This window comes from Cebidichthys violaceus, unplaced genomic scaffold (assembly GCF_023349555.1).
Source record: "Cebidichthys violaceus isolate CVI_PGR_0920_01 unplaced genomic scaffold, fCebVio1.0.p SCAF_5, whole genome shotgun sequence".
Classification (NCBI taxonomy): Eukaryota; Metazoa; Chordata; class Actinopteri; order Perciformes; family Stichaeidae; genus Cebidichthys; species Cebidichthys violaceus.
Window position 1 is genome coordinate 8,300,534 of NW_027176705.1, and position 19,114 is coordinate 8,319,647.

General features: G+C 40.3%; 4 protein-coding genes across 10 annotated transcripts in view; 2 read left to right on the forward strand and 2 right to left on the reverse strand.

Moving 5' to 3' along the window:
• Positions 1-6,931, forward strand: part of gse1b (Gse1 coiled-coil protein b) — a 158,416-nt gene extending 151,485 nt beyond the window's left edge. For 4 of the 5 annotated variants that reach the window (XM_068731217.1, XM_068731220.1, XM_068731222.1 and 1 more), the window contains 8 exons: positions 1-335; positions 455-567; positions 658-925; positions 1,901-2,014; positions 2,194-2,568; positions 3,459-3,797; positions 4,117-4,220; positions 4,411-6,931. The exon at positions 1-335 is cut by the window's left edge and continues 303 nt beyond it. In XM_068731217.1, the coding sequence (XP_068587318.1) occupies positions 1-335; positions 455-567; positions 658-925; positions 1,901-2,014; positions 2,194-2,568; positions 3,459-3,797; positions 4,117-4,220; positions 4,411-4,551 (1,789 nt within the window). In that variant the 3' untranslated portion in view covers positions 4,552-6,931. The remainder of the gene's footprint in view (positions 336-454; positions 568-657; positions 926-1,900; positions 2,015-2,193; positions 2,569-3,458; positions 3,798-4,116; positions 4,221-4,410) is intronic. The other variant, XM_068731219.1, reaches the window with a different exon arrangement.
• Positions 6,932-7,550: 619 nt separating this feature from the next.
• Positions 7,551-10,550, reverse strand: gins2 (GINS complex subunit 2). Of its 2 annotated transcripts, none has more exons than XM_068730714.1 (5): positions 10,257-10,550; positions 9,908-9,950; positions 8,943-9,042; positions 8,685-8,811; positions 7,551-8,040 (listed from the first exon to the last, which is right to left on the reverse strand). In XM_068730714.1, the coding sequence occupies exons 1-5, from the start codon at positions 10,344-10,346 to the stop codon at positions 7,912-7,914; spliced, it is 489 nt and encodes a 162-aa protein (XP_068586815.1). In that variant the 5' UTR covers positions 10,347-10,550; the 3' UTR covers positions 7,551-7,911. The 2 variants fall into 2 exon arrangements, with proteins under 2 accessions (XP_068586815.1, XP_068586813.1); XM_068730712.1 differs by having other exon boundaries at positions 9,908-10,022; positions 10,257-10,546.
• Positions 10,551-11,858: 1,308 nt separating this feature from the next.
• Positions 11,859-15,959, reverse strand: emc8 (ER membrane protein complex subunit 8). Its single transcript, XM_068730434.1, has 5 exons — positions 15,476-15,959; positions 14,999-15,075; positions 14,834-14,903; positions 14,042-14,136; positions 11,859-13,070 (listed from the first exon to the last, which is right to left on the reverse strand). Exons 1-5 carry the CDS (start codon positions 15,686-15,688, stop codon positions 12,911-12,913), a joined length of 615 nt encoding a protein of 204 aa, XP_068586535.1. The 5' UTR covers positions 15,689-15,959; the 3' UTR covers positions 11,859-12,910.
• Positions 15,960-16,003: 44 nt separating this feature from the next.
• Positions 16,004-18,428, forward strand: cox4i1 (cytochrome c oxidase subunit 4I1). Of its 2 annotated transcripts, none has more exons than XM_068730436.1 (5): positions 16,004-16,092; positions 16,845-16,921; positions 17,469-17,633; positions 17,797-17,928; positions 18,113-18,428. In XM_068730436.1, the coding sequence occupies exons 2-5, from the start codon at positions 16,846-16,848 to the stop codon at positions 18,247-18,249; spliced, it is 510 nt and encodes a 169-aa protein (XP_068586537.1). In that variant the 5' UTR covers positions 16,004-16,092; position 16,845; the 3' UTR covers positions 18,250-18,428. The 2 variants fall into 2 exon arrangements, with proteins under 2 accessions (XP_068586537.1, XP_068586536.1); XM_068730435.1 differs by having other exon boundaries at positions 16,006-16,096.
• Positions 18,429-19,114: the final 686 nt, after the last annotated feature.

Consider the following 19,114-nt stretch of genomic DNA (forward strand, 5'->3'; position numbering starts at 1 on the left):
CCTGCCGGAACCCAACACATTCCTTGCTGATCTGGAGAAATCCACCCAGACCTTCTTCAGCCACCAGAGGGCATCACTGTCCCTATCCAGCCAGTATGAACTGGAGGGAGCCATGAAAAGCAATGCTGGACTTAAGAGCCTCCAGGGACACCCGGGGCACAGTAGACACGGACAAGGGCTAGGAATGGTCCCTGGGCCGGGGATGGGACAGGTAGCCACAGTGGGGATGGGTCCAGACACGATGCTGATCTTTGACGAGTTCCTACAGCAGCACCGAAGGCCAGTCAGCAAGCTGGACCTGGAGGAGAAGAGGAGGAGGGAGGCCAGGGAAAAAGGTAAGCACACTGTAGCACTACACCTAATTTCATGCACTTGCTTTGAAAAATCATGGAATTTATCTTTATTAGAGGATTTTAAAGTGAGGTGTCAGTAGTGACCTCTTTGCTTGCTGCAGGTTACTACTATGAGCTGGATGACTCATATGATGAAAGTGATGAGGAGGAGGTGAGAGCCCATCTCAGGAGAGTAGCAGAGCAGCCCCCACTCAAACTGGATGACTCCACAGAGGTAAGACCCCTGCCAACACATATACGTTTTCTGTGCTTTCCGCAACCACTTGTGACTAAACATAAGATTTCTTTTGCCTCTCTTTCACAGAAATTGGACTTCCTGGGAGTGTTTGGCCTGACCACGGTGGGCCGGCGAGAAGAGCTGGTGCAGCAGAAGAGAAGGAAAAGGAGGAGGAGGCTCAGGGAGCGCAGCCCCTCGCCACCATTCTCGCACTCAAAACGCACTCCCCCACCTCCTCCCCAACTCAGCACGCGCTTCACCCCTGAGGAAATGGACCGAGCACCAGAGCTGGAGGATAAGAAGCGCTTCCTCACTACGTTCAAACTGTCCCACGTCACTATACAGCAGAGGAAAGGTAAGAGAATTCATAATAATACACAAATCTTTAGTGTTGCTTACCAATCGTTTTGTTTAATTATGTTTCAAGAACTATGTTAACCAGTGGAAGACTTAACTGTGTGTAACAATGCCTCTTAGCTACTCTTAGTTAAATAAACTATGGCTCTCTTATTGTTTAAGAAAAGAATCGGTGTGCCCAGGAAGCTAACTCCACTTCAATGGTAAAATATCAGAATTAAGCGAAGGAAAATATTTTTTTGGCATTGATAAATACTTTATCGCAAAGCATACCAGAGTGCACATCAGTGTGCCTCAGCAAGCTAGTTAGAAACCACTACATTACAGAACTGACCCAGTGCCCTTTACATGCCATACAAACATCTCCGTCCATTCCTCATGTCACATCTCTTCTCTTTGACATCTCATTTCAGCAAAGTTCAGAGGACTAATTGCATGCTCACTTCGCTTTTAGAAAGTAGTAATTCTCAGCTTGCTGACACTTCACTTCAGCTGAGCTCTGCCTGCTTTACATGCGCTGCCTTCTCATTAATATGTTGACTCAAGTAGGGAAATCATAAAGGGGTCAGACAACGATTGTGTCAACCTCAAACCCCTGTGTTAGATGCAGCATATTTTAAGCAATGTATGATGTAAAATGCCTTACATTGCCCCAGTTAGAAAGGTAGACTTGTGTCAAGGTTCTGTTTGTAGACACTTTCAGTAATACGCACACACACACACACACACACACACACTCAAATACTGACAAGGAACTAGGAGTGGCAGCGGTGGGTTTACAGTGATCTGAGTCTAATCCTCTTGATTTACTATTTGCTGCCTACACATGGCAGCGCACTGCCTCCCACCCTGTCAGGCCACACTCAATCTCCTTTTACACACACACACACACACACACACACACACACACACACACACACATTTTGTGAGTAAGTTACATACAGACAGGACTAACTAATTCTCTGTCTCTTAGATAATGAAAGGGTGGTTGAGCTGCTTCAGGCAATTAAAGAAAAGAGCGTAACCTTGGACACCATCAGACATGCCCCTCATCCGCTGTGTAAGAGTCCTCCAGCACAGATTTCTGGTGAGACACTTGCTAATAAACATAAGCATACACACTTTCTCATCCCTAATTATCCTTAATTATTCCTTAGTATTGGGTTAGTGTTATAATTACGCATTTGTGTGATGTATCTGGCGTTCCGTTCTCAGTGATGTGGAGCTTGACCTCATCATGACTCTCGTATGTTCAAATGATTGCAGATTCTGCATTTGCCCAGCCTTCCTCCGAATCAGAAGGCCACCACAGTGTCAGACCTTCTAGCCCCTCCTCACATTGCCCAGCGTCCCCCAATGGTCACCCAAAACCCCTTGGGGAGACATTAAGACCAAAGGAACCCCCTTCTCCAGCTGTCTACCCAGACAAGGCCCGGGGGCCCAGTGAGGGACCGGTCTCTAAGAGGAGCTCCAGCCTACTGAACAGCTTGCGGCCCCCACTCCCCCTGCAGGCTAAAGAGGGCCCTCACAGCATCAACGGACGCACCAAACCCTGGGACAGCTTCACCCCGGAGGAATTTGCCCAGCAGTTCCACGAATCTGTGCTCCAGTCCACTCAGAAGGCTCTGCAGAAGCATAAAGGTAGGCAGCACAAGCCTCGTTAATAGATATCTGTCTGCAATGGTGACTAATGTGCTACAGGTCTCCCAGGAACAATCATCCCAATTTCCCAGAGCCCAGGGTGATGTCTTCAAATGATATGCTCTGTCCAAAAAGCAGCCAATCTGCACATCTGAGAATTCTGAACGAACAAATGTTTGGTATTTTTGCACAATAAATTAATTTAATTGATTAATTCATCACCTGAATTGTTTATAATGTTTTCATTGATCAATTAATCTAGAGCTGAAACACTTGGTTGATCAACATAGAATTAATCAACAACTATTGACTATTGAATGATAGTTAATTTTTTGCCAAAAATTCACTACTTGAAAAAGATTTATTTATGATAGTAAACTAAATATTCTTTTAAAATTTTGGACTGGCAATTTGAAGACGTCACCCTGGTCTCTTGTCAGGTCACACGGTAGCACATGCAGGTTACAACTTAAATGTACAAAACTGACTAATGTAAGTTTCATTATCCTTCAAAATGTAAGTATCAGTCACTGCCATTTGGCAACTGTGACCGATTTGTTTATAATATTATTCTTTGATCAATTTGTCATAATTTCTAAGCACGTAAGAGATGATTTCATATATATATTATAGCTATAGACTGCACGTCATTTAAGTCAGACTTACACAGATCTGCTAGATCGTCATTGAAAATGTCCTGGAACATGATCTCTAAAAAAGTGGGAACCCTGATTTTCTGACAATTTATTGACCAAACAATTACTGTTAATTGAGAATGGAAATATTTGTTATTTGTATGATTAATTAACTAATCCTTTCACCACTATTGAAATGAATAAAACTTGATGAAATACTACAAAACCTCCCTTCTCTCCCATCTTGTCCTGTAGGTGGAGCCACAGGGATGTCGGAGACGTCCCACCTCCAGGAGTCCTCTGTTCACTACAACATTCCAGAGCTTCAGAGCGCCCCTGGTCGGCCGCCGCAACCGCATTCACAATCTCACTCAAATGCACATTCGTTTCCCCATCCACTCTCACTTGCTCACCCTCAGCCCAACGGGCAGCACTTCTCTGTGGCCCTTCACCGGGAGGCCTCAGGGACGAGGGAGGACCTGTCTGCTCCAGATGACTCTGAGGAAGAAGAGGATGAGGAGGAAGAGGAGGCTCCTGCTTCCAAGTGGCAGGGGATTGAATCTATATTTGAAGCTTATCAGGAATACGTTGAAGGTAAGCAGCTACAGAGAACATGCAGTGAGGCTGCTGAAACTCTCATAACTGCTGTTTTTATGGCTCTTCTACCCCATTTTATATGTCAATATCTCATTGTATGGGATATATGTATCAAAGCCTTTTAAAAACACATTATGTCACAGGTGTGTTGTATTTCCTTTTTTAAACATGAAGACATGCATCTGAAGAAACTTTTGTGGTAAATTAACCTTGTGGCATCTACTGTAGCACACAGTCTGGATTCTGCAAAGTAGCCAATGCTCACTGCTTTTTTTCCTCTAATACCCAACTCTCATTATTCAATGTTGTCCTCTAGAGCAAAGTTTGGAGCGACACGTGTTGCAGAGCCAGTGTCGAAGACTAGAAGCTCATAACTACAACCTCAGTCTGACTGCCGAGCAGCTGTCTCATAGCATGGGGGTAAGAAGCATGCGCACAACTCATCAATACCTACCCCTTAACATTTCCCAACATTAACAACTTAACATTGTGGTTTCTTCTTTGTTTTACCCACCGTTGTATTGATGCCATGTAACAGAAATCATATCCTCATTTTTTTTTGATAACATTATATTTTATGTCTTCCCTCTCTGCGTCCCTGGTCGTGTAGGAGCTGATGTCCCAGAGACAGAAGCTGGCAGTGGAAAGGGAGAAGCTACAAGCAGAGCTGGAGCACTTCAGGAAGTGTTTGACGCTGCCACAGACACACTGGCCGAGAGGCGGCCATTACAAGGGCTACCCTCCCAGGTGACCCCAACACGCTGACCCGATGGCCCTTTCAGACAGACACCCAGAGTTTATTTTTCATGGCCGGGTCCACGTGTCTCCATGGAGGAGAATATGGCTGGCTAGATAGGATGAATGAATTGAGTGAATGGATGAATGAAAGATGAATGCAGAGGAGACAGGACCATACAGTGAAGGATAGGCAGTCTTTGGATTGTGGCCAGCCAGGGACTGTGCCACGAGCCACTAACGTGTGCCAATGTAGCCAACCCAGAGAGCATGGGACAGGAGTACCTGAAGATCAACACACAAACCTATTTGTCACACATGCTTCAGTCCCCGCTGCTCTCTTGTTCAGTCCTTGCGTCCCCTCACCGCCACAGCTACACAGACAATCCTGCCAACGGGGGAGCAGCTCCCCCAAGAGGGGTGTCGTCAAGGGACTCGAACACTTCAGAGGCTTCCGGTCAAGTCAGGACTGATTTTTACAACAGTGGCCACATGAGCTTTTGAACTGGAAATGCACTTAAGAATAAAAGCTGAAGAACTACCTGGTGGTACTGTGTTACAACGAAGAACTGTTCAAATTAGGGAAGAACTTAGAAAAATGCACATTTTTTGGAAAGAATTAAGGAAATGTTTTATTTCGAAATAGAAAATTTGAGAATAAGAATTTTAAAGGGTGCTTCAGCCTTGTATTGTAAATAATATGAAGACTTAAAAGATTTTGTATGTTTTTATTACTTTAATCATTGTTCTTTTAAAGAAAAAGCCTGCCATTTTTATATGTTTATGCTTTTTTTGGGGGGGTTGGAAAAGAAAGCCTTGCTTTTAGTGTTTGTACTGCTGCTGGCCAGAACAGCTCATTTAGAGACATTTAACAGAGAGAGAGAGAGAGAGAACAGGATACACTCCTCTTACTCCTGACCCAGCCACAACCACCTCACCTGGCGTCTGAGCTCAGCAAAGCTTACGTAGAGGTCCTGAGACATGGCCACCCTCCCTTCCCTCACAGCAACATGTGTCTCTCTGTTTTAATGCCCATCAACAACTCCTCTGGTCAGCGTCACTGCTGCTGTTAGCTTGTGATATTCTCTTACAGAAGCCAGTTAAGATCCACAGTGACAAAATATATATATATTTTTTTTTTTTTACTTTGGTCACTTGACATACTTGATTTTGTAAAGACATGAAGAGTCTCTTAAGCAGCCAGCTGATGAAACTGGTTCTTGATGCTTTATCCTACCATTGGACCTTTCACTTCACTTTGTATGACATTATATAGCATTAGACTCAATCAATGAGACAGTTTGCATAAAGTTACGCCTTACAAGCCCTTATCAGCAGTCATGAGGACACTGTGCCAAAATGAAAAAAGGTAGCATTTTGGATTCTTAATTTTTAATTGAGTTGCAATTAGGTAGCCAAACCAAACCAGAATAGCCATCTTCCACTGCTGAACACCTTTTGATTACACTCATCTCCTTCCTGCATTTACCCCTTTTTTTTTTAGGACTCCCACTATCCAAAGTTCCCAACATATATAAATAACAGACTAGAAATCACACAAAAATAAGTTTTCAAACCGGGCATTTTGTATTACACATAAAATCAGATGGGTTTAATTAACTAGCCTCATACACATTTACATCGTGTCTGCTAGTCGTCCTCCCTGTCAGCGCTGACCTGACGTTCTACCCTGTAACTCTTGTTGTCTTAAGGGGCTGCACAAGTTATAGTGATCGGACAGTTGGTGTTAACAGACTGGGTGATTTCAGTATTTTAGAGTAAAAAAAAAAACGTTAATTTATAAGAACTGAAGCACAGCTACCCCCTACATACAGTATGCTAATTACAAGTGCCTCAAGAATTTGGGAGCATGTGAATGAGTTGCAGTCCACATGATGGACATTCTACACATAACGCCAGTGATCAGGGACTTAACATTTTACATTCAAGTGTCTACTGTACATCTCACACCTTTCAAATATGTGCATGCCAAGAACCGACACAGAATTCCTTTATCTAAAATGCATCCCAGAACCAATTTAATCACGACACCTTTTTATAAAATGAGGCCCAGTTCAGAGGATCCGGTGGATGCAGAGCGTAGTCTGTCATTTTTTTACAGAGCAGAAGAGGCTTGCTGAGGTAAGCTGCCGTGGCGCAGCTCAGTGTGCGTCTTACCCAACCTTCCTGTGTCTCCAGCCCACGCACGCCCATGCAATAGCCCCATTACTCAGTGGAGGATGTCTAGATGCTGTGAAATCCTGTTTTTAAAATGTACTTGTTTGAATTCATTGTAATGTAATATATTCTTTGTTGAATGTAGTAATTAGGTATTTATGAATATATGGCTGTGATTTCAGACAAAAAAGAAAATAAAATATTTCAAAAATGTTAAATATCAACCTTTGTCTGTTTGTGGTGCTGGTAGGTGGACGGTAGAAAGTTAAAAATACTCAGTTCTGTACCTTTGTTTGCAAAGATTCTTTTTTGATAGTTAACATTTAAATGTCATACCTTTAATATTTACTTGCCACTGGTTTAAAATTAAAAATGTAATGTGTCTTCGTTAGACTGTGGGCGTTCTTTCACCCCACAAGACATGCATTTTAGGTTTTAGAAATAGTTCTTTAGTTGCCCTCCTCCTAAGCACTGACCTCAGAGTTGGACTTGGTCCTGAGATGCTGCGGTTCCCCATGGCTCTTAAATATTTAGAATGGGTCAAATACAGGGCAAGTGTCCCCGCAAGAACTTAAATTAGTAGACTTTTTATACATTACTATTCAGAAATATAATAAATGCTTTTTCTTCTTATTTTTATCACTAAGTTTAAATTGCCCAGTATACTAAACCTGAAATCTTATTCTACTAGGCAGCCATTTAATTCGTCCTAAAATTGAATCAGTTAATTTTCTTTGACAAACTAGGACAACTACTATTGTAGATTTATTGTTTTCTCTATAAATTGTCCAAAAAGTGAAAAAAAGACCAATAAAAAGCCCACAGTGAATTTTCTAAATGTTTTTGTTTTTTTCCAGGGAAAAAAATACGCAAGTTTATTGTGACATGTACAGACATACATAAAAATGGTGGCAATTTTAATCTTCAGTGAGCATCCAAAATGACATTAAATATGCGCATGTTTCAAACAGCAAATACATATAAAACTTTACATATGTATGGCGCAATCACTCAAAACAAATGTAACTCCTTAGAAAAGGTGAGTCAAACTCAGTTCACTTCAATCACCTATTAACATAAATCTGGTGAATTCAATTTCTTCTGTCTTCTGAGATCCTGGTGTGAAAGTTCAAACCTCAGTCAAAAGGCTGATCAGATGCTCAGTCCAAGATCCAAACCTGTTGCCTCTATACTGGGATCAATAGTCTGTGAACTGTCCTTTACTTGAACCAGGCTGCAGATTGGAGCGTAGTTTGTACATGCAGTTGAGAGAGTCAAGAAGAAACGCTCGTATGGTGTTGATCTCCATCAGAGTCAGGTTGTCCAGCTATAGAGGGAAGGAAGCAGAGTGAGACAGGAGACGTGGTCAGTTTTAAACAAATAAATCATTGTTTCTCTAATGACTGCTGTGAACGAGTGTGCTCACATCTGCTGGATCTTAATATGACGGAGACAGGAAGCCGTAGGGCCACAAGATGTGGGGATTAAAAGGGTAATTGACACTGAGGCTGGCTGTTGATCCTGTTCAACTTTACCTAATGCATGTTCATTTATCATCTCTTGAAGATGCACAAAAATAATTACACGGTGCTTACATTTACATTTTTATTGAATTTCAACAAAACCTCCAGTGGCCATTTGAAATTAGACTGTACATGTATGCAGCGATGTTTCCAATATCTATGAAACTAACACATTTTCTTCATTGTTGATTAATCTGTCGATCATGTATCCGTTTAGTCTAAAGAAAAATTACAGCTTCCATCACAGGTTCCCCAGATAACAGCTTCACATTGCTTGTTATTTAGTCCACTATCACAGCAGAGTAAGAAAACCAGCAAATATCCACATTCAAGAAACTAAAACTACAGAATTTTGGGCATTTTTGAATGCTGAATACGTTTCTGTCAATTGACTAATTGTTACAGCGCTACAACATCCCAGTGTGTGAATCTTCATGGTCAGTTTTACCTTGGCATGAGCCTCCAGCTGACTGATGAAGCTGTCGGCGGAAAGGCGGAGTTTGGCAATACGCGTGTCCCAGATGTCTTTGACCAGTGTGCGGATCTCGTCTGCTTTAGGGATGTTGTCAGACGCACTACAGAGACACACAAACCACCATGTGATGTAGAGTGCCACATACACAGACAATAAGGGAGCATTTAATTACTATAAACACTATGAGCACAATAAGACGGAATGGGGATCACTGAAGTTGAAATGACTCACTAGTTCAGCAGCAGTTTGGTCAGCTCCATGTAGTAAGGACTGGGAACAGGCGTGAAGGTGTCCTCTTTCCTCTCAAGCTCTCGTATCTCCTCCAGTTTCTCTGCACATTATAAACAAGTCAAAAACTGTGATTTAATAAACCACATTGCAAGATGGAAGAATATAGCATAAATGTCAGTATCTCTCAGACATCCCATTCCTAAAAGTTCCAATGAGAGTTGTTTAAGATCTTCTTTCTGCATTGGTGGCTTTTGTGCTCACTCAGCAATCCTGCTGGCTTGGGGCTGAGTGCCAAAGAGAGGGTAGAGAAGTCAGAAACTATTAAGAGATGGACTGATGTGTTGGTAGTTTTTGTCTTTTGTGGTATTTGTTGACAATAAGAAAACTCCAGCCCTCATAAAAAGGTACCTGCAACCCATTTAACGATTCTAAGTGTAAATAACAACAACACAAATGTTATGAATGATTTACGTATGAAAACTAAAAGCAAATCATCTCATTAACACAATGTTTGCTTTCAGGATGAATGTAGTAATCTTAAATATAATGTTTTATTTCCAATCATCATGTGAAATGCAAACATTGCAAAATAGTCCAAAGTGATTCTATTTTTGGAACTTTACTCTGGAGTGTGAAATCAGTGAATCCTGAAACTCCACAGACCAGAGATGAAACCACAAGTTGTGTGGTAAGCGTCAAACAAACACAAACTCTAGTGGAGATCCCAAAGTGTCCAAGGATACTAGAAGCATGAGGCTTTAGATCAGATGTGTTGAAATGATGCTCACATACATATTCCCATGTGATGCAGCCATGAAGGATGCTGCTGTGGAAAACATGAAGTCTTGGGTTTCAATAGGTCACCCAATATTAGGATTATATACCTTGAATAAAGAGTTGTAACTTCTTAATAAAATATAGACTGTATCCTTTATTTAAATACTTGTTTGCACTGTATTTCTCACCAACATCCATCCATGCAGGAGGAACAATTCTACACTTCTGTCTCTGTTTGAAGTTAAGAGCCAGCCACACAGGAACGTCAACAGGCAGTCCAGGGTTGAAGGGACCCAAGTCCCCCTGAGGACAGAAACAGAGTTTGCTGCAGATTACAGCTGGTGCTTTTGCTTCATTAGTTGTCGTTGCACTGGCGCTTCTGACCCATACAACACACAGTGAAAGCCTGAATCCTCATTGCGCGACAATTCATTATCTTACTGTCAGGTTTGTGTTATGCTAGCGTTAGCTTTTGAGGGTAACGTTATGCGAGTGATCAGTATCTGTTTAACCGTCTTTGCAAACACACTTACTTACCCCGATCAGATAGATCTTGTCCAAACTGAAGTTTGGTATTATCTTCACCGTCTCTTTCTCGGCGAGGAACTCCACCTCCGAGGGATCCATAACTGTGTGTCTGGCTAGACTGAATTCCCCAATACTTCTTTACCCTAGCTCACGTCTGCAATTCTACTCGTTCCCGCGCTGGAGCCCACATGAACGTACAAGGAATACGTAGGATGAGACAGCTACGTCACCAACTGTCACGCTGTGGCCACTCTGTACCGTGTGCACTTTAACCGCTTCGGTTTCTTTGCATTTAACGTTAATCCTCTGCACTTGTCGTATCTGAATCTTTAGAGAATTTGTCCACTTGAAGGATTTTATTTGGCGCGTCAGTGACCGGTTTCAGTGACGACACTGACCATTCCTTAATTTTTCTCTTTGTCCGGCCCCGGAAAGAAGCAGTGGGTCATGTGACATCAACGATAGTTGCAGGTAAGCGCCACTAGGTGGCAATATTGAGCGGGCGATGAAGTCATGCAAATCAATTTTAGTTTAGTAAAGGTGCGTACTATCAAAATATACTTAAATTATACAGAATGTCCCCTTTTGAAATGTATTTTTTTAATTATATTTTATCATTATTACTTATATTAGTGTAAGTGGCAGTTTGATGTTGTTGAATAGTTGGTCAATGTGGAGGAAACTTGAACTACCTCATATTTGCTGTTGCTGTATTGCAGTTTAATCTGTTACATTGCATGTTGTAAACCGATCATAAGGTTTATATAAAAAATCTGCTTGTAAAAATATTTCCCTCTGAAATGTATCGATGATAATAGTATCGTTAAATATGGTTTGTAGGTTACATGTCAGTTAGCAGTGTTTGTCAACCACCTACTGTGTTATACTGTATTATGGTGGTCATAGTGTCAACATATAGCTGTTTAACCAATAATATGTCTTTCAAAACTGTCCCGTTTGATATTTTACAAATGAGAATCTTTCTATTTTTGGACTGTTGGTTCTGTAGTTCTGTGCTTTGTTGTCATGTGTTCAAGAGAGCTAGAGATTCAGGTACACACATTAGATAATAGAAAGAGTTTATGTGACAAGTTACCATCATTGTACTGGAGACACAAACACACACATAGAACGGATGATTAGATCAGCGACAATGGTGCCATCTGTCCACCAGGTGTCAGAATTCCCCTTCCCTCTAAATTATAACTGTTTGAATGAGCTACTGTAACATCTGTGGAGTAAAACCACATCTGGAGAATAGACACAGGTATGTCTGAATGTTTCTGCTGAGGGCTGCTGAAGGCCTATTTAAATGCATTCATGCAGCATTAAATGAACCCCAAATAGATCTTGAATTTTAGCTTCAATCTGTCTTAAGAAAATTGACCTGCATTTTTGGTGAATTACATCTGTAAGAGTAAATTATTCATATGTTTACCTGGTGTAATACATATTTTGTACAATGGGTGAGTTTTTATACCGGTAGGAAATGCAGACTACAAATTAAACCAAATCCTGAAGCCCTGTCGGTAAATCAACCGTTTCAAGTGTCAAAGGCAAATAAATACCTAGTAAAATAATTTACTAAATGACATGAGTCTGACAAAAGACTTGGTTCCAAAGAGGATTTCATTGTACATTGTTTATAAAATTGATGTAAAAAATGTAACATCCACACCATTATTTAATAGCTCTTACTGATTAATTCTAATTTGAAGTACAAAGCTAGTTCTGTATCTATAACATCAAGTATTCAAATGTTTTAACGTTACATATTAAATAGTAGGATTTAAAGCAGTCAATTAAGTATAAATACAAACTATTATTTCTTACAACAGATACCCAACATAAAACAAAATTTACAGATTCCTGTGATCTGATTTGACGTACTGCATTTCTGATCACATCTTCCAGAGGAACAATCAAAAGTCAATATGTCAACATATGTATCACCAGAAGAATGACATTCTGAAGTGTACCAGGAACAATAAAAGGAGACATCCATCGTAGAAATGTTTGCATAAGAATTAATAATTTAAAAGTCATATCTTTTGAGATAGATAAGACAAATATATTTTAGGATTACTGCCTCTCCGGTTCATCTATATTCTTATCTTGTTAATAAATAAACTGCCCACAAACATCTTCAGACTAGAGTTCTATATTAGAATTGTAGGGCTCAACACAAACTACACCTATAATAAAGAACGTGTATCTATATCATATCTCAGTAGTACAATCATCTCCTTACATGTTCATGATCTCTGTATGGCTACTGGCTGTAATATTAAAGAGGAAAAAATAGATATAATACTCTAGAATTTAAGTTTTTTGCACACAACTATGAATAAACACAAACCATTGTAGGAAAAAAAAAAACACATTAAAGTTGCATTGAAACACATAATTGCCTTCATCACCTCAGCATCACCTTGTGAAGGTGTACACATGCCAACAGAGCACATATGGCTCTTGCCCTGGAGAGATTTTGGGCCTAACCGGTCAGTGCTCCACAGGTTCCTCTCAGTAGGAGTGGCTTTACATGGAACAAAGATCATGCGTTCAGCATTTTCGTACTCCTGTTGCTACACGACAAGTAGCATCATGCATGCTGAAACGGCAGAAACATTTATCTATGTGCAGGGTACTTCTGACTGGCTGGCTTAGCACAGATCCAGGACGGACTTGTTGATCACAGGGTTGGTCCAGTCATTCCTCAGATCATCCAGGTGATTGTCAAAGTCAATCAAGTTCTCGTAGGACCGGCCCTCTAACAGAGCAGATGTGATCTTCTGTGCTTCGCTCCAGTCCTCAAAACAGTCACTGGAAGACAAAAAAAACCCATAATTTTGGGATTAAACACCTTAAACATTATCTAGACAATGCACACTATTCTGCTAGCTAAGAGAACACAGGAAGGTATGACAGAAGATGTGGTTGACGTTGCACATATAGCACAGTCTCTAGTGAAATTAGGGATGCACCGATCCACGTTTTTCACTTCCGATACCGATACAGATATCTGAGGTTTAGTATCGGCCGATACCGATCTGATACCGATCTAATAGAGAAAAACAGTGCTGAATCGATTTAAAAAACGCAGCCGACGCTACGCGCCCCCAGGTTGTCCATCGCTTTTCTCATGTTGCTGGCGTTGTCCCTCAGAATCACGTGGATTTTGCTCAATGGAATTTGCCACTTGTCAAACATTTCCTTCAGGCTAGCTGCTATCGCTTCGCTGGTGTGTGACCCACGAAAGTTTGTTGCATTTAACATTGCACTGTGTGGCACAAAAGTTTCATCCAGCCAGTGTGCTGTTAAACTTAAAAGTGACACAGGGGAAACGTCGGAGCTCCAGATGTCTGTCGTGAAACTTATCGATTTGACATCTTTTATCTCCTTCAATATGTGTTTGCACACTTTAGCGTGCAGTTCAGGTAGCGCCGTCTCCGACAAATATTTTCGGCTTACCATGGCGTAGCGTGGTTCCAGGTGGTTAACTAGCAGCCGGAATCCCTTATCCCCGACAACTGAGAGCGGCTGCCCGGTTCCAGATGGCTGATCCTTTCGCTCGCTCCATTTTGAAAACAATCTATGCGGCCAGTTCGCTAGCGCATGACGTTACGCAGAGCACAACGCATACAATTGGACTGAATAGATTTGCCTTTATGGATCGGTCACATTGTCACCGATACCCGATCTAGAATTTTTTCCTATATATCGGGACCGATACAGATATTGATATCGGATCGGTGCATCTCTAAGTGAAATGGCTCAAAACAAGAGCAACTTACCAAGTTACTTCTCTGCTTTTCCACTTGTTTTCATGATGGTCATAGATATGCACAATGGGCTCAAAACAGCTCATTGTTAATCTACTGTTGTCCACCTGAGGGATAAAACAGAGAAATCACAAGAGATTTAGTAGCACACGGACCTGTTATGTACAGCTTTACACAGCCACACCACTGTCTGACATGTTTTAGGGAACTTACTACAAATTATGTATACTTTACAACGCTGCTAACCATTACAATAAAATATAGCATTTTAGATTGTTCCAGGCAGCCAAGTGCTTTCATTTCATCTGAACATTATTAAAAATATATATTAGCAGAAACTTACTTCATGTATGCAAACAATCTGTGAACATGTTGTTGCTTTTCATTAATATAACACTAACATTGAATGATGATACAGTTAAAGAGCACAGACAGGCTTCAGTGCATGTAGGAGCTAGTGGGAGGAGTCAACATCCCAAACTTAAGAAAGCTGATTAACAGCAGAATAATCAATGCAAGAACATACCAAACTCACATTATCCCTTTTTTTAAATCACTTAGAAATAGTCTGCAACTACATAACAAATATCATATTGTGGAGCTAAATGCTTGATGTGACGAATTACCTATTTCAGATTGTCGGACTGCAAATTAATTTCTACATACTGAACTAAAGGTAGGATGAACACATGTGTTAAACTAAAAGAGCAAAATCGGAGTCAGCAGTAAAGCCTTTGCATAACTTCAGGTAAGTGGATCAAAACATATAATTCATTGACACCGGTCTAAATCATTTACTATTACCATAACAATTGCTGCATCGCTGAAGTTCTCAGAAATCCTGGCAGCCACTTTTTCTGCAACTTGGTTGGGTCTGCAAGAAAAGATGACCAAAAGTAGTTTGGAGTTTATTACCAACTGTTTTCTTGGAACAGCAGGGTGTTGGTGTCCATTTTGTAATGTCTGTACCTTGAATCCTTTGTGCGTTCATTGGCTTGATAATATCCAGCAATGACATATTTATTTTCTTTACACCAAGTATCAATCTGAAATAGGAGATACAACATGAAAGAGCAGGTCAGCATAGGTCAGACCAACAACAAAAAAAGTCCACTTTATTAGGGACACATGGCTACAAGGAATCTAAAACGGCCCTGCAAAAAACGTTATGTTTATAGAGTAGTTTGTGGTGCTATTTCGTTAAACTGCGAGGTGATTCTAATATTCAGTCAACATCATTGGGGGAACAAGGGGAGCACGATATTAAAACCACCTGTTAGTAAGGCAGTGGAATTTAGCGCACCACTAACTTCAGCCTACCAAATGACCAATATGATTAAATAATAACAAAATCAGTACATTTAGTTTTGCAGTACTTGTGTATCAGACTGCCTTAGCTGTACCCAATAAACGTGGAACTGTATATCTTACTTTACGGCTACTTACCAGTGTTAAAGCTACTTCTAGCATTGGTGCCAGAGCGAGAGTACCGTGAAACAGAGGCACACAGTCCACACACAGGACGGGTTCACCGTGGCTGTCTTTCTTCTTCTCCTTCGTTTTCTCTGCCACCAACAGTCCATTCACAGCGCAGTGAGAGTACTTGGCTGCATGTAAAACCATTTTACAGTACGCCTGACTTGTCAGCTGAATAGGCATGTTTATGAGAAAATCGGCGGAGTCGGTAAAAAGAAAAATAGATCCTAAGAAGTTGAGTGGCTACACGATGAGACGGGACCGCTGTCTGCTACGCTTAGCTAACGTTAACGCCAACAGAAAAGTAGATATCTACCTCAACAGTCACCTGACTGACACGAACATATAAGCGTTATAATTATCAAAAATTACAATAGTCTTTTCTGCGCAAGATTAAATCCGGTGTTACGAAATCTAAGCACGTATTGCTTCCACCTTCCTCTCGTTCCTGCAGCACCGGTGGTGCCGTAAATGAGAACGGACTTCTCCATCCGGTCTGTTCACCTCCTAGTAACACGATTTACGTCTTTCCGGTCACTATCATACTTCCTTTGAGAGCGTCGCTGTACTGGAGTAAGGAAGAGACAGTAGGTTGTATTTTTTTTTTATCAAAAGCCTTCTTCTAACCGTGTAGAAATACATCAGACTTTACCACTTACACACATTGTGATATTGTACATATTCAAAGCGCCAACGTTGAGTGGCAATTTCAACCGAATTAATCAATTGTTCACGAGTGACTTTGTCAGATTGGACGGAAGCTAGGACGGGCTAATCTACCGGATGGCTTTAGTTAGCATCAGATTTGTGAAGGCAGATGCGTCGCACAGCCAGTTTGGTGTACAGTGTTTGTCATGGGCTCATATAATTACAAACCCAGCAAATATGAAAGTATTGCGTGAATTATACAGTACTGGCAATTAGAACCTTGTATTTCAGTGATTGTTTTTCCTGGGCGGTATGACCTTGTGTGGCAGCTAATGCTAACATTAGCTTAGCTTAGTTTTGTAACTAACGGAAGACCTTTGGTTTGGAACAACAACGCAATTTAACCTATATACAGTCTATGGAATTAACCTAACGCACGTGTAAATATATAGTTTATGTTTCATGCAAGCTACGTGATTTGTATTTGAATGTATGTAAAACACCTGTCAAATGCTGGAAATTGTATTATATTATAGATTTGCAAACAAATAATTGTTCTTAAATATCGAACACCGGTTATGTGATCGTAACATACGTTTATCAATTGATATTGTATATATGTGGTCACCAGAAGAAAAATGTTTGAATATATTTAAGTTTGCTAATATCTTTCATATAACCTTTTCCTCAGAATGCTGGCCACCAGAGCACTTCGCCTTGTTGGCAAACGTGCCATTTCCACGTCTGTCTGTGTTCGTGGAGGACATGGTAAGAGCCACTCAAACTGACTCTATTTTTGGCAGAGGGATAACAGTAGAGTGTGTGCCTCCATATAATCATTGTTTTTTATGATTAAAACTCCTACATCGATGATTAACGTAGTATTACAGAACCAAAAAGCATGAATTTAAAATAAATACCTAGTGACCTTTTTATAATGACTGTTAATCTCAGAATACAAAATCTCAAAATGCAAGTCATTGTTCTATATTGGACAACAAAACTCTAAACGCTTTTGGTGTATGTTTTAAAGTAAAGCAAAAACCCTCAACAAATGTGCTTATAGTGGGGCTAGAAATCAATGAAAATGTTTCCACCTAAATGATTAAGTGTTCATGTTACTTTATTTATACAAACATCACTTGTTCTGTTAGTCCCAGCAACACATTTCCATTCTGTCTGTAAAAAGACACCTTTACTCTTAACTGACACCTTAACTATGTACATCTGTCACTTTGCTTAAGTTAGATCCAAGCCAAGATATTATGTGATAATGAAACTTATTTGTTAAGGCATTCTTTGTCATCTCCTGCAGGTGTTGCTAAGGTAGAGGACTACACTCTCCCTGCCTACTTTGACAGGCGGGAGAATCCCCTGCCAGATATCTGCTATGTGCAAAACCTGAGTCCAGAGCAGGCGTCCCTGAAGGAGAAGGAGAAGGGCGCTTGGGCTGCACTCTCTGATGAGGAGAAGATTGCGTGTATGTTTTTTTTTTTTGGTTTTTTTTAATGCTCCAATGTTCATAATTATTGGTCAAACTGATTTTGTTGTTATCAGATGTTCTATTCATTTAGTAATGCGTTAAAGTCATTTTTCATCTATTACAGTTGTAATCATCTAGATTTTCTGTTTCCAATGTTTAGTGTACCGCATCAGCTTCAAACAGAGCTTTGCTGAGATGACCCAGGGATCGTCAGAGTGGAAAAGTGTGGTTGGAGGGATGTTTTTCCTAGTGGGCTTCACTGGCCTGGTTGTGCTCTGGCAGAGAAAGTATGGTATGTCTGCCAACAAGTGTAATGGCAAGATTGATCATTATGTGTTTGCAAAACTGTTCAAGATTTGATGTAGTGAGGCCTCTTGTTTCCAATTTCAAACAAAGAGGAATGCAATTATCTGTATTACACTTGCTTGATGCAGTCTAATTAAGCATACTACTTAACACATATTGTCTCTTTGCAGTGTATGGACCCGTCCCACACACATTTGAGGCCGAGTGGAAAGAGAAGGAGCTGCAGAGGACGTTGGACATGAAAATGAACCCAGTGGAGGGATTTGCATCCAAGTGGGACTACGAAAACAAGCAGTGGAAAAAGTAAAGGACCCTTAAGACCATAACACACTTGAAGATAAAGGCAGACCAACTCAAAGATACAAGAATACCTATATTTCTGTATTTATCAATTGTTCACATTACCTCAGTCCCTGCATTTTGGAAGGCCTCTTCCTCTTCTGGTCATTGTGTATTATAGAAATAAAAATGGTTAAACTGATAAAACGTCTCTATTTTAATTGTGTTAACTCTGTGACTGTTGTGAAAATATTGCCTTTACATTAAATCACTATTTCATGTGAAGAGGAAAGGACCATACTTCACCCCATTTCATTTTGTGATTTTCTAAAATTGTGGTATGGGTTTTCTTCCATTTGCAACTAATTATATTTTCATTAATGCAATCTGTTGTATACACTAGTGTATGGGACTTTTAGCTCCAAATCTCTGATGAAGTTGAGACTGAATGTTATTAGTTGTAGTTCAATTAGTGAACTTGACTTATCTTATGTTTGCCAGTTAACCACAAACATAAGCTGCATCAGCAAATAATTGACTTAATTTGATCATTTCAAATTGTTTAAATATCTTAACCAGTTAGTAATTTAATGGGTTACTCTGTGACTTGTAATATTAATAGAAATGCATTTAAAAAATAGCCTTAAAGTAGATGTTCAGGGACTCTACACAACTAACAGTTTCTCTGTTGGTTCAACCTGAAAAAATGTGACCATGTAGTCATCTCTAGGTGATTGTAAAACTAAGCTGGTGGGTAGTGTTTATAGGTAGGTATACCCAAGGGCATCGTTTACAGTGGGGATGGTGGGACATTTCCTCACTTCAAGTTTCAGATAAGTATAGCTGAATCTATATTATTAACAGTTGGGACAAATATTGTCCAAAAAAGACGC

Bases quoted from the DNA above. Each gene is read 5' to 3' on its own strand.
- gins2 (XM_068730712.1), bottom strand. From the start codon at position 10,346: ATGGATCCCTCGGAGGTGGAGTTCCTCGCCGAGAAAGAGACGGTGAAG. The intron at 8,812-8,942 runs GTGAGTCATTTC...GTGTCTCTGTAG, and splicing joins ACCAAACTGCTGCTGAACTA to TGCGTCTGACAACATCCCTA. The intron at 8,041-8,684 runs GTAAAACTGACC...TTCCCTCTATAG, and splicing joins AGCTGGAGGCTCATGCCAAG to CTGGACAACCTGACTCTGAT.
- emc8 (XM_068730434.1), bottom strand. From the start codon at position 15,688: ATGCCTATTCAGCTGACAAGTCAGGCGTACTGTAAAATGGTTTTACAT. The intron at 14,904-14,998 runs GTACAGACATTA...CTTTTCTTGCAG, and splicing joins GAACGCACAAAGGATTCAAG to ACCCAACCAAGTTGCAGAAA. The intron at 14,137-14,833 runs GTAATAGTAAAT...TTTATCCCTCAG, and splicing joins GCGATGCAGCAATTGTTATG to GTGGACAACAGTAGATTAAC.
- cox4i1 (XM_068730436.1), top strand. From the start codon at position 16,846: ATGCTGGCCACCAGAGCACTTCGCCTTGTTGGCAAACGTGCCATTTCC. The intron at 16,922-17,468 runs GTAAGAGCCACT...CATCTCCTGCAG, and splicing joins CTGTGTTCGTGGAGGACATG to GTGTTGCTAAGGTAGAGGAC. The intron at 17,634-17,796 runs GTATGTTTTTTT...TCCAATGTTTAG, and splicing joins TGATGAGGAGAAGATTGCGT to TGTACCGCATCAGCTTCAAA.